Source organism: Helianthus annuus, chromosome 6 (genome assembly GCF_002127325.2).
Source record: "Helianthus annuus cultivar XRQ/B chromosome 6, HanXRQr2.0-SUNRISE, whole genome shotgun sequence".
NCBI lineage: Eukaryota > Viridiplantae > Streptophyta > Magnoliopsida > Asterales > Asteraceae > Helianthus > Helianthus annuus.
This window is the reverse complement of record NC_035438.2, coordinates 40060868-40075119: the sequence shown is the minus strand read 5'-3', so window position 1 is coordinate 40075119 and position 14252 is coordinate 40060868. Positions and strand designations below refer to the sequence as shown.

Sequence of the window (14252 nt, the reverse complement as noted above, 5' to 3'; positions counted from 1 at the left end):
TTCGGGGTTTGTACACTTATATTTAAAATATGTTAACCATATTTGTGACCAAAACAATTTTAGTCACCTTGTTTACAACAAATTTAACTTTTTTCTTTTGAAAGCGACGGTTGTGTTTTTCATTGAAGCAATTCGGTAGCTAATGTGTGTGTCAAAACTAAATATTAATTTATTTTAACAGAACTAGCAACCATATTTGCGACCAAAAACAATTTCGTTTTATTTTATTATTTTTTTGTAAAACTAGCGACCGTGTTTGCGACTTAACAATTTCGGTCGTGATATTTACGATCGTATTTACAATCAGAGTCAGTTTTGTTGTATATTTTTTTAATACTAGCGACCAAATTTGCTACCAAAACAATATCGGTCGCGTTATTTGCGATCATTTTTGTGACTTAATTCATTTTTTTTATTTTTTATTGTTCTATAAAATTACCGACTACATTTGTGACCAAAACGATTTTTGTCGCTACATTTGCAATCATTTTGCGACAACAAACTCAGTTGCTAATTTTGAGTTGATTGCTAAATTACGACTGAGTTGTACTACCCTTCAACATGACAGTAAGTATTACGTTCTCTTAAATATGAGTGTAACATGAGAGTCAGAGTAGAAAGCATAGAATTGAATACCAAAAAGAGAGAAGACATGTATTTATTGCACGGTTGTGGTCTCCTTTCTGTCCCTTGTTAGTGGCAGCGGAGGAGGGCGGAGATCTGTGAAACGTTATTGGCCAAAAGTCATTAACAGTGATGTACTTATGGTTCCCTATGTGCTAATCCTTAACGGGTGTAGAGTCTCGCATATCGTCCTTTGCCAGAGTTGCTATTAGGATGTCTGTGTGGTCTCCTCTGTAATAACTGCTAGTGGTGACTAAGGAGGGAGGAGATCCACGGAATGTCATTGGCCAGACGTCACTAACAGAATGTCATGGTGGAGTTGTGGTCTCCACTGAGATAACCGCTAGTGGTGATTAAGGAGAGAGGATCACTAGTACAGAAATGATCAAATAATGTGGGTAAATTGGCTATGAGATGCGGGTCCAAGAGATGTGGTTCTAGACCCGCATTTTTTTAGCAATTTGATCTAAAACTACTTTTTTACCAATATATTCAAGAGATGCGGTTGCATCTCTTGGTCTTTAAGCTAAAAAATATATGTTTCTTTTTTCGTTAAATTTCCTAAAAAAAATTAAAAATTCCTAATTAATTCCCATTATAAACAAATAATCTAAAAATAAAAATAAAATATATAAAAAACAAAATTAAATTAAATTAAAACCAATATAAAATAACCAAATAATATAAATTACAAAAGTTTCAAAGTAACACAAATACATATATCTCTATAGATGAGAGTGATACAATAACTTTCAATGACTTCGTACTTGCAACCCAAACAACTCCTTCGATGTCTTCAATTCATATTTGCAATCGAAACCGTAGAAATTTCCTAACAAAACATAACGTTACATTAATAAAATAAAACTTAAAATATATGACCAATTATACATATATATAAAATGCAATTTTTAATTTCAAATATTAAAATACTATCTTTTAAAATGTATACCCAAGCATTTGTATTAGTTACTACAAAACTTTTCATGCCTTTTACAACTCTTGTAAAAGAGCCATTTCATAATTTAGAATTAAAAACAACTCAATGCTTTTAGTTGCACATAGATGTAAGTTCTTATAATTAATTAAAAAACAAAATTCATGCTAAAAAATAAAAACTTCTACGAAAAACCTTTGGCAACTCTTTTCTGCCTAACAAAACTCTTTTCTGCCTAACAAAATATCCATTGATGATGTGACTATAGGAGCATTTTTAGCAGCAAATTCAATGTATATCAATCCATTATATGCCAAGTTATATTAATGGTGTGTATACTAGAAAATTCAAGGTATCTTTATCCATTATATGCCAAGTTACAACCAATAAATTATTCTCAATTCTATAAAATCATGTTCTAGTTCAAGATTAGAAACAGTTAAAAGAACACGGGCTGACCAGCTTGATCATCTTCAGTTCTATAAAATCATGTTCTAGTTCACGATACTTGGGATCTATAATTTCACCAAAATTTTAGCTATAAGTAATAAGTTAGGTATTGAGTTAATCGGTAACCATGACCACCATGCAAAATAAGCCTCTTATTACCTTTCCATATTGTCCCTTCACGACCGTCTTTTTTAGACCATTGCTTTGGAACGTGCTGTGAAGGTGCATCCAATCTGCAAACTCAATGACATCATCCGGCCACTTAAAGTCGATACAGGCTCTAGAATATTATTGATGCTTCGTGCTGCATAGAAAGTTTGCAAATCAAAATTTATGATTCAATCTTGCAGCATAAAAAATGCTTCTCAGGATCTCCACCAGTTTGGTTCTCATTCTCTCGGTCCTTATACTGCCAATCATTTATCAAGTAAATAACAATATTAACATATATCAATTTACCTTGGCTTTTAGGATGACCCGTCTTCTAGATTATCTTTTTATGTCTTAATCTCTGCAACTACTTTTTGAATCAACAATAATAAAAAAAAACACATACATTTCACACATCCCACACTTATATAATAACAATTAGCAGTCATAAATATTCTTACTCTTCTCAATGGCAAATCCACTGTTCTTGAGAATATCTATAGTCGTGACAACAGTAGCAGTAGCTGCAGATATATACCAAGAATACTGATCAACATCAAAATAACGCACAAGCAAGACAGTTACTACTTACTATTGTTGCAACGAAAATACCAACTATGTTTTCCCTCTAATTGAAATAAAAACAACACTAAAAGACGGATATAGTTCTATTTATCATCACCTGTGAGAGAGGTGTTCATCACAGGGCAAAGAGCGAACGCCAAACAGATCTCAACGTCTATTGAACATGCACAATCCCCAATTCAGTCATCGCTAATACTGACTCAAAAGCTCCATAGGTTCAAATACGCATCACATACCACAAACTAAACCCTAGATATTGAAATAAAACAAACTAACTAAAAGAATTGGTTAGAAATCAAACAAGTTCTTTGGTATTTTGCTCCGCGGCGGGAGGAGTGGAAGAGGAAGACGGACATGACGCCGGTGAGAAGAACGCGGGTGGCGAATTGGAGAATGGATCGGTCATCATCAGTGGAGATGAAAGAGAGTGGAGAGAAAGGAGCTCGACTGGACATCTTCATGGAGAGGGCATGATGTTCTTATAAAATGGAAATTTGGGGAAGTTAATGGCATTTGGAGGGAATAAATGAAAATTGGGGGAAGTGAGCAGGATCATTCGAATTTTTCAATGAAAAGAGAGAGTTATGATATAAGAGTTTTATATTCATTGTTAATATTAATTATTATTATTATTATTATTATTATTATTATTATTATTATTATTATTATTATTATTATTATTATTATTATTATAATTAGGGGTGTGGTAAACATGTGAGTTGCGTAAGGACGTGTCGCACATCATGACAATCAATAATTAAATTCGTAATATAAAAATTTAAGCTACTTGTGTTATGTTATTTGCGTCGTAGCTCGGCTATGAACATCAAAACGTAACAAAGAAAACGTACGTGGTTGAGTGTCACTAATATTATAACTATATGAAAACGGATAATAACCCAAAAACTTGAACCAATTGTTAATATCAAAAGAATATCACTAACTATATATAATTTCCATTTACTTTGAATTAGGATATATATATATATACATATATATATATATATAAACAAAAATAACAACAAATAAAAATTAAATTATTCTCATACGCATTAATTATTGAATCGGTTAAAAATCCTCGTCCAAATGCGACATCACATATCACAAAACAAAACCCTAGATATTGAAATAAAACAAACTAACGAGGAGCGTTGGTAAAATTGAGACAGTTCTTTGGCTTGATTTTCTTAGCGATGGGAGGAGCGAAAGAAGAAGATAAAAATGGTTGTCTTATCAAACGGTGTATGGCAGTGACGATTCTCATTACGTCTGGTTGTCCTGTGACCGGCAATCGCAGTCTCAGATGGTGGCGTCACAACAAGTATCTATGAATCACCAAAGTTTATCGATAAGGTGTTGGTGAATATCGACTAGGTTTTGTGAATGTGGAAATGAGTTAGAGAGGAATTTTGAGAATTTGGGAATTTTGTGGCGGTACATTGCCACAAGTTTTCAATAGGCAGTGCGTTGCCACAACATTCAATGGGTATCGATTTGATTTGGAATGGTATCGATCAGTTCAGATCGTTATGGGTCTATAGTGTAAAAACTCTATGGATACAAAATCCATGGAGGTTTAATGAATATGTGATGATGAGATTGCTTTTCATTCATATCTTCTTGTGTATCTTCTTAGATCTATGATTATTCTTCATTCATTATTACCACACACCCAACTTTTATACTTAATGGCCCTAATTGGCCTATCAAGCATCCCAATGGACCATTGATCATCTCTAATGCCCTTCATTAACAAAAATGGAGCATGAACAACCCTACTTGATCATCACTAGCCCTAATTAACCCATTAACTATCCTAGTGGACCATTGATCATCCTAAATGCTCTTCATTGATTATAATGGAACATGAATAACACTAGTTGAACACCATTGGCCTTGATTAACCTATTAATCATCCTAATAGACCATTAATTATCCTAAACCATTAACAAAAATGTAGCATGAATAACCTTAGTTGACCACCATTGTCCCTAACTTTCAATCATTATAATGGACCATTAATCATCCTGAACTGCCTTCATTAACACTAATGTAGCATGAACAACCCTACTTGACCATTATTGGCCCTAATTGGCCCATCAATCATCCTAAGGGACCATTGGTCATCTTGAATGCTCTTCGTTGACAATAATGGAACATGAAGAACCCTATTTGACCACCACTGGCCCTAATTAATTTATCAATCATCCTGATGGACTACCAATCATCCTAATGGAGTACCAATCATCCTAAATGTCCTTCATTAACAAAAATGTAGGATGAACAACCCTAGTTGATCACCACAGTTCTAATTGATCTATCAATCATCCTAATCGACCATTAATTATCCTAAACTAGCTTCATTGACACTAATGTAGCATGAACAACCCTAGTTGACTATTATTGGCCTTATTGGTCCATAAATCATCCTAGTAAACCACGGATGATCCTTAAAGCCCTTCATTGATAAAAATGGAGCGTAAACAACTTTAGTTGAACACCACTGTCCCTAACTGACATAGCAATCATCCTAAACGACCTTCATTAACAAAAATGTAGCATGAACAACCTTTGTTGACCATTGTTGCTTTATGTTTAAGCAACATGCACGTGATCGTTGATATATGATTAAACCTTATTTTATTAATCATTTAACAATACATCGATATGTACACATATACATACACTGACAAATACATATATACATACATAATACATATTAATATATAAGTACGTACATGTATACATAATAAACCAATAAATAAAATAATAAATATTTGTAATCATGAAATAACTAATTTGGTTATCCTAAGAAAATTATTTATTTATTATTATTAACTAGTGAATCAGCCTGCGCTACGCGCGAGTGTTCGTATTGATACGCGTACCGATGCCCGACCGTAACCCAGTTACTGATATAGTTTAGATGGTATCATGTTGGTTCATCACCGATAATAACACTTAACATGCTCGATATGCGTGGTGACGAGTCAAGGGAAAAGTGAAAGGAAGTATCAGACAAAAAGGCAAAATTGGAATTTGGGAAGAAAAGTCAAGTATAAACGCCGTCACCGTAAATGTCCTGTTTCTCAATTATGTTGTAAATTAATATAGGTATAGAATACTATATATGAAAACCTTTTTTTATATTTTGTTATTTGGTATCATGAATAAAAAAATCAATCATATTAGTATATACTTATCTTTATTATTAGTTTTTATTTATTAATCATAGTATTTACTTAATAATGTTTTTTATTATTAGTTTTTATTTATTACTGTTATATCAAGAGATGCGGTTATAGGACCGCATCTTTTGGCTCTTGATCTTTTTTAAAACACGATAAGATGCGATTACATAAGAACCGCATCTTTTGGCCCATGCTTTTTTTTTTCAAAATAAACAAATCTTTTTTAAAACACCCATAAGATGCGATTAATATAGAGAGGGGAACCGCATCTTTTGAAAACACCCATAGCATCTTTTGATCAATTATGTAGTAGTGGATATATGTGGATCGTCATTGGTCAGGTGTCACTGTCAAAATGTCCGTATGCCCTCCTCTATGTTTGACACTCTTGAAGTGGTGTGCAGTCCCTCCAAGTCGCTTGTCTTTATGGTTTTTGAGATATGGGTCGAATCTAACCTAAACCCAGAGGGAGACTGGATCCATAACTCTTTATAGTTTATAGTCTCTTTAGTTGTATTCAAAATTTATCCAATATATAAAGTTTATGAATTTTTAGTTTATTAGAGAAGTAAAAAAAAAAAAAGTCCTATTTCCCTACCTGGTATTACTCGTGAAACTTTGATAACGTTTTTTTTTTTTTTTTTTTTTTTTTTTTTGCAATTTGCCATTTTATTTATTTTATAATTTATCTTGTTACAATTTGCCATTACTATATATTACTAATTCAATTGAAATGAATAGTGATTTTAATATTATAATAATATATAATTTTTCTAATATTTTTATTATTTTAATATTTTAATAATAGTTATTTTCTTTCTTTTTAACTTTAATCTTTTTTTTTTAATATCAGTGGTTGGGATAAGCGTGGTGCAACCGGTATCGAACCAGTACTAGTATCGAAAATACCGGTACGGTCCTGTTCGGTATCAGTACATGAAGGTAAAAACCGGCACTAATATAGAAAACGTCAAAAGTTGGTGCCGAATTGATATTGGAAATCTTTTGGTTCGGGAAATTCAGTGCTGCTACCCGGAACCATTTGCTCATCCCTGATCACGGTTACTGTACGAACAACGCTATCATACAACTTTTTTTTTGTTGATTTTCTTCAACTTTTCGTTTTTTTTTTAGTTTCAAAGGTAGAGATGAGCTCGGTGCCAACCGATACAGAATCGGTACTGATACCGAAAATACCGGTTACGGTACCGGTATATGAAGGTAAAAAACGGTAGTGAACCTTTACCAGGAACGCCAAAATTGGGTACCGAATTGGTACTTAAGATCTTTCAGTTCGGCAAATTTGGTACCGGTACCCAGAACAATTTGCTCATCTCTGACCACGGGTTTCATACGAACAACATCGTTACCATTCAACTTTTTTGGTTGATTTTCTTTCGGTTATCTTTTAGTGTTCTTTCTACATTTTCTTTTTATTCTTGTCAGCAGTTTCGTTCGCAAAACGCTCGTAGTGATTTCAAAACACATACTAAATAACAAAAGACATACGTCGCAACGCGGCGAACTACTTTAATCCTAGTTTTATTTATTTTATAATTTATCTTGGTATCACTCGTGAAACTAGGATACCGTTTTTTTTACAATTTGCCATTTTATTTATTTTATAAATTATCTTGATTATTGATAAATTTCCAATGAAAAATAATTTATATAGTCAACAATTGCATGGCTAGTGTATCCTAAACATCTATTATTCTTTCACAACAAAACGTGGTAGTTGGCGACTAAAATAGTCACCAATTGCATAGCTAGTGAACAGAACTTTTTGGCAACCCTTGGTTATAAAACTGAAGCATGAAAGAACAAATAGACACTCACCAGCAGAAGAGAACTCAAACATCTATCTCATCTCTGAGGTCTCACTTTCTTTCTTGAGCTTAAAGTTCTAATATTTCAATCTCTAATTTGGTATACATATATCTTATCTTGCATTTGTTATATGTTTATGCAGGTTATCCAATATATAACATGGGTGCAGGTGGGCGGATGTCAGACCCATCTGAGGGCAAAAACATCCTCGAACGTGTCCCCATTGATCCACCATTCACTCTAAGTGATCTAAAGAAAGCAATCCCTGCTCACTGCTTCGAACGATCTGTCATCCGTTCATCTTACTATGTTGTTCACGACCTCATTGTGACCTATGTCTTCTACTTCCTTGCCAACACATACATCCCTCTTCTCCCTACCCCGTGGGCTTACTTAGCATGGCCGGTTTACTGGTTTTGTCAAGCTAGCATCCTCACTGGGCTATGGGTTATCGGTCACGAATGTGGTCACCATGCCTTTAGTGATTACCAGTTGATCGATGACGCTGTTGGGTTCGTCCTCCACTCTGCTCTTTATACCCCTTATTTCTCTTGGAAATACAGCCATAGGAACCACCATGCCAACACGAATTCACTTGATAACGATGAAGTTTACATTCCTAAACGCAAGTCCAAAATTGCCATTTATTCAAAGCTTCTTAACAATCCCCCAGGTCGAGTGTTCACTTTGGTTTTCAGGTTAACTCTAGGGTTTCCTTTGTATCTCTTGACTAACATTTCTGGCAAGAAATACGGGAGGTTCGCCAACCACTTTGATCCACTAAGTCCGATTTTCACCGAGCGTGAAAGAATTCAGGTTGTTATATCTGATATTGGTATTCTCGCGGTTTTGTACGCAACTAAGCTACTTGTAGAAGCGAAGGGGGTAGCTTGGGTGACAAGCATGTATTTAATTCCGGTGCTAGGTGTACACATGTTTTTCGTGTTGATCACATATTTGCACCACACCCATCTCTCATTACCTCATTATGATTCAACTGAATGGAACTGGATTAGAGGGGCATTATCAACAATTGATAGGGATTTCGGATTCCTTAATAGGGTTTTCCATGATGTCACCCACACTCACGTCTTGCATCATTTGATCTCGTACATTCCACATTATCATGCAAAGGAGGCAAGGGACGCAATCAAGCCAGTCTTGGGTGAGTTTTATAAGATCGATAGGACCCCGATATTCAAGGCGATGTGGAGAGAGGCCAAGGAATGCATCTACATTGAACCGGATGAAGATAGCGAACACAAAGGCACATATTGGTACCATAAAATGTAATCAGTGTACACGAACAATGCAAGTGTCCTACTTTATATTCCCTATATAATAAGGGTTGTGCATGGCTCAACCGTGCATGTTGATTACGTAGTATCATTTATATGAAATTTCTTACTTGTGATCTTCTGAGTGTACCTATTATTTCTAATTTTATGTACTGTATAAATACACAAGTGGTACCATATTAGTGATCTCTATTATATATTAAATCCTTTTTAATACTAAAAGAAAGATAACCTTATATAAACCCTAAACTTTAATTCTATTTTTTTTTTCTCTAATACTAAGGGGTTGTTTGTTTACCTATTAACGAGCCTCTTAATGGTTTAGACCTCTTACGGATTCAGCATTTAATGGTTCAAACTGTTTATTTCGTGAGCAGATGTCTGATTGGTTTAGACATTTGCCTCTGAATTCTCAAGTATTATATAGAGTCTGAATGGTTAAAACTTCTAATCTGAATTGTTCAGACATTGCCTCTTAAGGGTTAAGCATTATACTGCCTTTTAATGCTTCAAACCTTTTACTAGTTTAGCACCTAAATAGCCCCTAAATTATTAGGGTTACAAAAAGGGCAAACTCAAATTGTTTAGATGATTTTGTATTCCTTTTAAGACCATGTGTGGTGGGGCGTTTTTTTTTTTTTTAAATCAAAAATAACGCCCAAAAACGCCTCCCCACCTATTACATAAGGCGTTATTTTGTATTTTTTTGAAAAAAAAGGAGCCCGACGTTTTATATAAAACGCTCAAAGATACAAGTGGTCCAAGTGGGCTGACCAATGGGAAGGAGTACTTGGTCCAAGTGGGCTGACATGGTCTGACCAAAAAGCTTTTTAAATAAATTTTTTTTTAATGATTGGAAGGGGCATTACTTGGGCATTATTCCCACTACGCCACTTTTGCAATAACGCCCTATGCTGACTGGGATAACACGTGTCGGATAATGCCTCATGGTAGGAGCATTATTTTTCTTAACCACTACACATGGTCTAACGTATAAGAAAAGATAACTTATCTAAACCCTAATCCTAAAGTTTGGATGTTGACTTTCACATTAAATTATTACGGCTAAAAAAGAAAAAAAAATTGTTTAGTTTGTTTTATCTGTGATTTATACTTAAAATAAAAAATACATAATACATTCAAATATGTATGTTATGCATATAAAAACTATCACACTAATTTAATCTTTTTCTAGTTTAAATATTTATCTAACTAAGTTAATTTTTTCTCTTTTGAATATTTATCTATAAATGTGGAGCTAATATAACTTTCACATTACTTGAACATATAAAAAATTTTAAATATTTATCTAACTAATTTAATTTTTTCTCTTTTAAATATTTATCTATAAATGTGGAGCTAATATAACTTTCACATTACTTGAACATATAAAAAATTTATAAATAAGCGAATTTGTTCATATTTTTTTAACTTAAGTAGAGATTAAAAACCAATACTTTATATCAACTGCTTTTTTTTATATTTTAAAATTAAGAAGCATAGATAACTAAGATGAAGGGGTTATCAATGGGACTTAGATAAAGTTTAGGGTTGTGAGAGGTAGAGAGGAAATACTTTTGTCTATCACAAATTTTGTTGATACTTGATGAGCAAAAGTTTGGATACTAGCATTAAATTTTGTTGATTGATTTAGTTAGGGGTGGCAAAAAACCGAATTAACCAATCCATAACTAAATTAACCTCAAAAACCGTATTGAAAAAACCAAACTATACCAAAAACTAGTGGGTTGATTAATTGTTTTTCTTAGAAAGTGGCGGGTTGGTTGTGGTTATCAATGTTTCCATACCCACCATAACTGAATCTAACCGTCATATAGTAAACTCTTTGTCGGATTTAGGATTTTCGCCATTGTTTTAATATTTAATGTTTTTTGTTGAACGTTTTTAGTATTTACGAGTTATTTCATATCACGTTGGTTAAATCTTTATTTGAATTTATGGAATACATATATCATATCACTTTATTTTAACTAGGTTGTTCCCATCCGCGCATTGCAGTGGCGAACCAACCTTTTTTTCAAAGCAAAAATAACTAAAGTAATTAAAAAATCTGGTTTAATAACAAGTTATCTTTCATTTAGATATTCCCACTACAATAACATAAACTATTTATAAAACCCAGAACTAAATGCATACATATCCGAGTGATGTCATTCATAATCCTACGTTATAAATTGATGATGATTCACATGTTGCAAGTTCACAGTTTTGTTTAACGAAAATCATGTAAGTATTTAGTTTAAAGACATGTTACGAATAATAAACTCTGTACCGATTGACTGTTCGTTTTTGGTGCCCTCATCAATGTCTATCATCATTAATCAAAGTGTTTAAGGTCATTAGTTCACGCCCGTCCTCCCAGGTACGGTGTGAGGTTTGTCAAGCCTAATAACGCTATCAACTAATATCCCATTGCCTCCCAGGAAACTAGCTCGGTATGTAAGTGGGGACTTTCGTGATAGAGTTCAAGTTTGTTAACTAACATCGAAATTAAACCAAAAGCGGTTAAAAGTATTCCTCCCAGGAATAATAGTTTGTTTGTCCCACCGGGACGCATGCTTGTGAATGAGTAGTGAACTCACCTTAGTTTGCTCGGTATATGTTTCGTATACTTCTACACGTTATTTAAATGTTAGGTCCGTACACGCGACCTAATGTATGATAGATGTAAGTTTGTATGTTTACGAGTAGAGTGTTTGCAATACCCTATGTGTCCAAACAACCCATTGTTCATGTGATTAGGTTAATCATGTTTAACACACAGTTGATTCCCTACTTGACGACAATAGTTCAGATTCGATAGTAATTGTTAAGTTCAGATTCCTAATTATTTATTACGCATCAGGACACATAAACAACAATCCCTGACTAACACAGTCACAATGCAAGTTCACATTCAATATAAGGATAACCCGAACCCCCCTTTAACCCTTAAACAAAATCAGGAAACATGTATACACAAAATCAGACCACTTATATATATTTTGACAACCTATATAACTTATATGTGCTGACATTAAAATTTAAATGCGGACGTTTATGTTATAAATTATGTGTGGACTACATGTGATCATATGTGTTGCATGTATAAGGTTTCCTATATGCGGACCTATCTTAAACAACATGTGCGAATTTAATAAGGCAACACAAGTGCGGACCCCCTTGGAAACCAACAAGTTTGGATCACATGAAGCCATTAAGTGCGGACATATACCCTACAAATATGCGAACCATATAAGGTCCCAATATGTGCAGACATATAAAAATCAAACAAGTGCGGACAATGATGATGGTCACAAGTGCAGACTTCTTTCATCTAAAAAAAATGTTGACTCCTTTTAAACGTTAAGTGCGGACACACAAAGAATTGATTAAGTGTGGATCATTCATTTAAACAATAAGTGCAGACAGTTATAAGACAATTATGTGCGGATACATACTAACTTGACATATGCGGACCCTACACATATTAACTAAGTTCGGACCTATATAATCTTAACAAGTTCGGACATAACCAAAACCAAAAGTGCGGATGCTTTTAAAATCAGGACATGTGTGATTTAGCAAATACGTACAACTTTGTGACTTCACAAAGTGTGACTATAAGGGATTTCATTTTTTGAGTTTCCACGAATAAAACCCCCAAATGCACAGAAATCAACAATGTCAGGCATCAAATCAATCAATCTAACAGTGTTATCATACCACAAACATCAAACAATCATTACACAATCATTTGTCTAAGCAATTACATATTCATTAGGATAATCATTTACACACAATCAATTGTTTGGATCATCTAGGGTTTGTATGAATCAAAAGAACAATATTAACAACATATCATGAAATCATAAACACTTACCTCTGATTAAATCTAGATGTATTGAAGATCAAGGATTGATGTGTGTGAACTTGTGAAGCCAAGAATGATTAAAGAAGGATTAGAGATTATTAGAGAGTGTAGAAATGGCGTATAAAGAAGTTATGGAGAATTTAGGGTTTTGAGTAGTTTATTAGAGTTTCACAATTACTCTAAGCACTCCCTAATAATATAACTTTTACACAAAAACCACATGATACCATGTAATTTACAATTAAAGCATATAGTTTACGTATTTGTCATGCAGCACATAAGTTTCGTATAAACCATCCGTTTATAATTATTATTCGCGTTAGTCGCTAATGTTTGAGAGTTATCATGTGTGTGTTCCAGTAATTCCCCGAATTACCAACGTAGACTCATTTAACTAACCCTAGTTAAATGCAGTGCCATGAATGTATGATTAAATTAACTGTGGTTAGGTTAAAGTAGTAAGTTGAAGTTGCGGGTTGTCACTATATATATAGAAACGGGATCAGGAGAAAACGCTCAAAAGTGTGAGAACGGTGAGAACGCTTCCTGGCCTAACACGTGTCACGCCGCTTAGAGAAAGGTGGAAGGGCTTTTTTGTCCTTTCATATTTCTTTTTTTTAACGCGTGTCACTTCATCTTTCCATTTTTTTGGCGTTTAATAAATATGCGGCGTTTTTTATTGTTTTAGATCAGAATCATAGTAAATGTTTTGGCGTTTTAAGTATTGTTTTGGCGTTTTTATTGTTTTTTAGATCAGGATGCAGGCTTTAAATGTAAAAAACATCAGTAATTTTCTTGATTTTATTATATCAAGTATTTTTCCATTTAGGATAGAAGCCTATAATGTGACAGGCAATTATGGCGTTTTGAAAAGATAAATAAATTTCAATTTTCCATGTAGTGGCATTAATATAACTATAATGTTTGGCAATAATGATATCTTCTCTTTATTTTACTGTTTCTTTCAATTTTCATTTGTTAATTAGTGTTGATTTTTCCAGTAATACTTTGTTTGCGTTTTGGCGTTTTATATAGCAACCTCGTATTTCGCTAGCATTCGTTCTCATAGTTTTCAAACTTTCAGGCGTTTTGGTGTTTGTAGTTCTTGGCGTTTTATACTCAATTTAGATGATAAACAACAGAGAATTACATAACAAACAATAGAAAATGAAAAAAAAATTAAAAATTATAATCTAATTTCTCATTCAAATCTTCACTGTCATCAGACCTTCTACTTTAACCTTTTTGGCGTTTTGAACCTGTTTTTGAATGCCTTATGTAGATCCTTATTTTCCTACATAACGGCCGTCTTT

General features: G+C 33.5%; 2 protein-coding genes across 11 annotated transcripts; one reads left to right on the top strand and one right to left on the bottom strand.

The window, feature by feature from the left end:
- Positions 1 to 1268: 1268 nt before the first annotated feature.
- Positions 1269 to 3316, bottom strand: LOC110865278. 10 transcript variants are annotated; one of them, XR_004860561.1, is made up of 6 exons: positions 3048 to 3306; positions 2844 to 2900; positions 2623 to 2685; positions 2471 to 2531; positions 2171 to 2315; positions 1269 to 1456 (listed from the first exon to the last, which is right to left on the bottom strand). XR_004860561.1 is itself a non-coding variant. In XM_035974539.1 (5 exons), the coding sequence occupies exons 1-4, from the start codon at positions 3205 to 3207 to the stop codon at positions 2416 to 2418; spliced, it is 285 nt and encodes a 94-aa protein (XP_035830432.1). In that variant the 5' UTR covers positions 3208 to 3306; the 3' UTR covers positions 1269 to 1456; positions 2171 to 2415. The 10 variants fall into 10 exon arrangements, 2 of the variants coding, with proteins under 2 accessions (XP_035830432.1, XP_035830431.1); XR_004860560.1 differs by having other exon boundaries at positions 2471 to 2528; XR_004860562.1 differs by having other exon boundaries at positions 2471 to 2522.
- A 4366-nt stretch (positions 3317 to 7682) lies between these two features.
- Positions 7683 to 9247, top strand: LOC110865277 (delta(12) fatty acid desaturase DES8.11). The gene is made up of 2 exons (XM_022114519.2): positions 7683 to 7814; positions 7910 to 9247. Exon 2 carries the CDS (start codon positions 7927 to 7929, stop codon positions 9058 to 9060), a length of 1134 nt encoding a protein of 377 aa, XP_021970211.1. The 5' UTR covers positions 7683 to 7814; positions 7910 to 7926; the 3' UTR covers positions 9061 to 9247.
- Positions 9248 to 14252: the final 5005 nt, after the last annotated feature.

Excerpts from the sequence above, each read along its gene's own strand:
- LOC110865278 (XM_035974538.1), bottom strand. The coding sequence starts at position 3,207 with ATGAAGATGTCCAGTCGAGCTCCTTTCTCTCCACTCTCTTTCATCTCC. Across the intron at positions 2,901-3,047 it reads AGCAAAATACCAAAGAACTT|ACGTTGAGATCTGTTTGGCG; the intron begins GTTTGATTTCTA and ends CATGTTCAATAG. Across the intron at positions 2,686-2,843 it reads GATGAACACCTCTCTCACAG|CTACTGCTACTGTTGTCACG; the intron begins GTGATGATAAAT and ends ATATATCTGCAG.
- LOC110865277 (XM_022114519.2), top strand. The coding sequence starts at position 7,927 with ATGGGTGCAGGTGGGCGGATGTCAGACCCATCTGAGGGCAAAAACATC.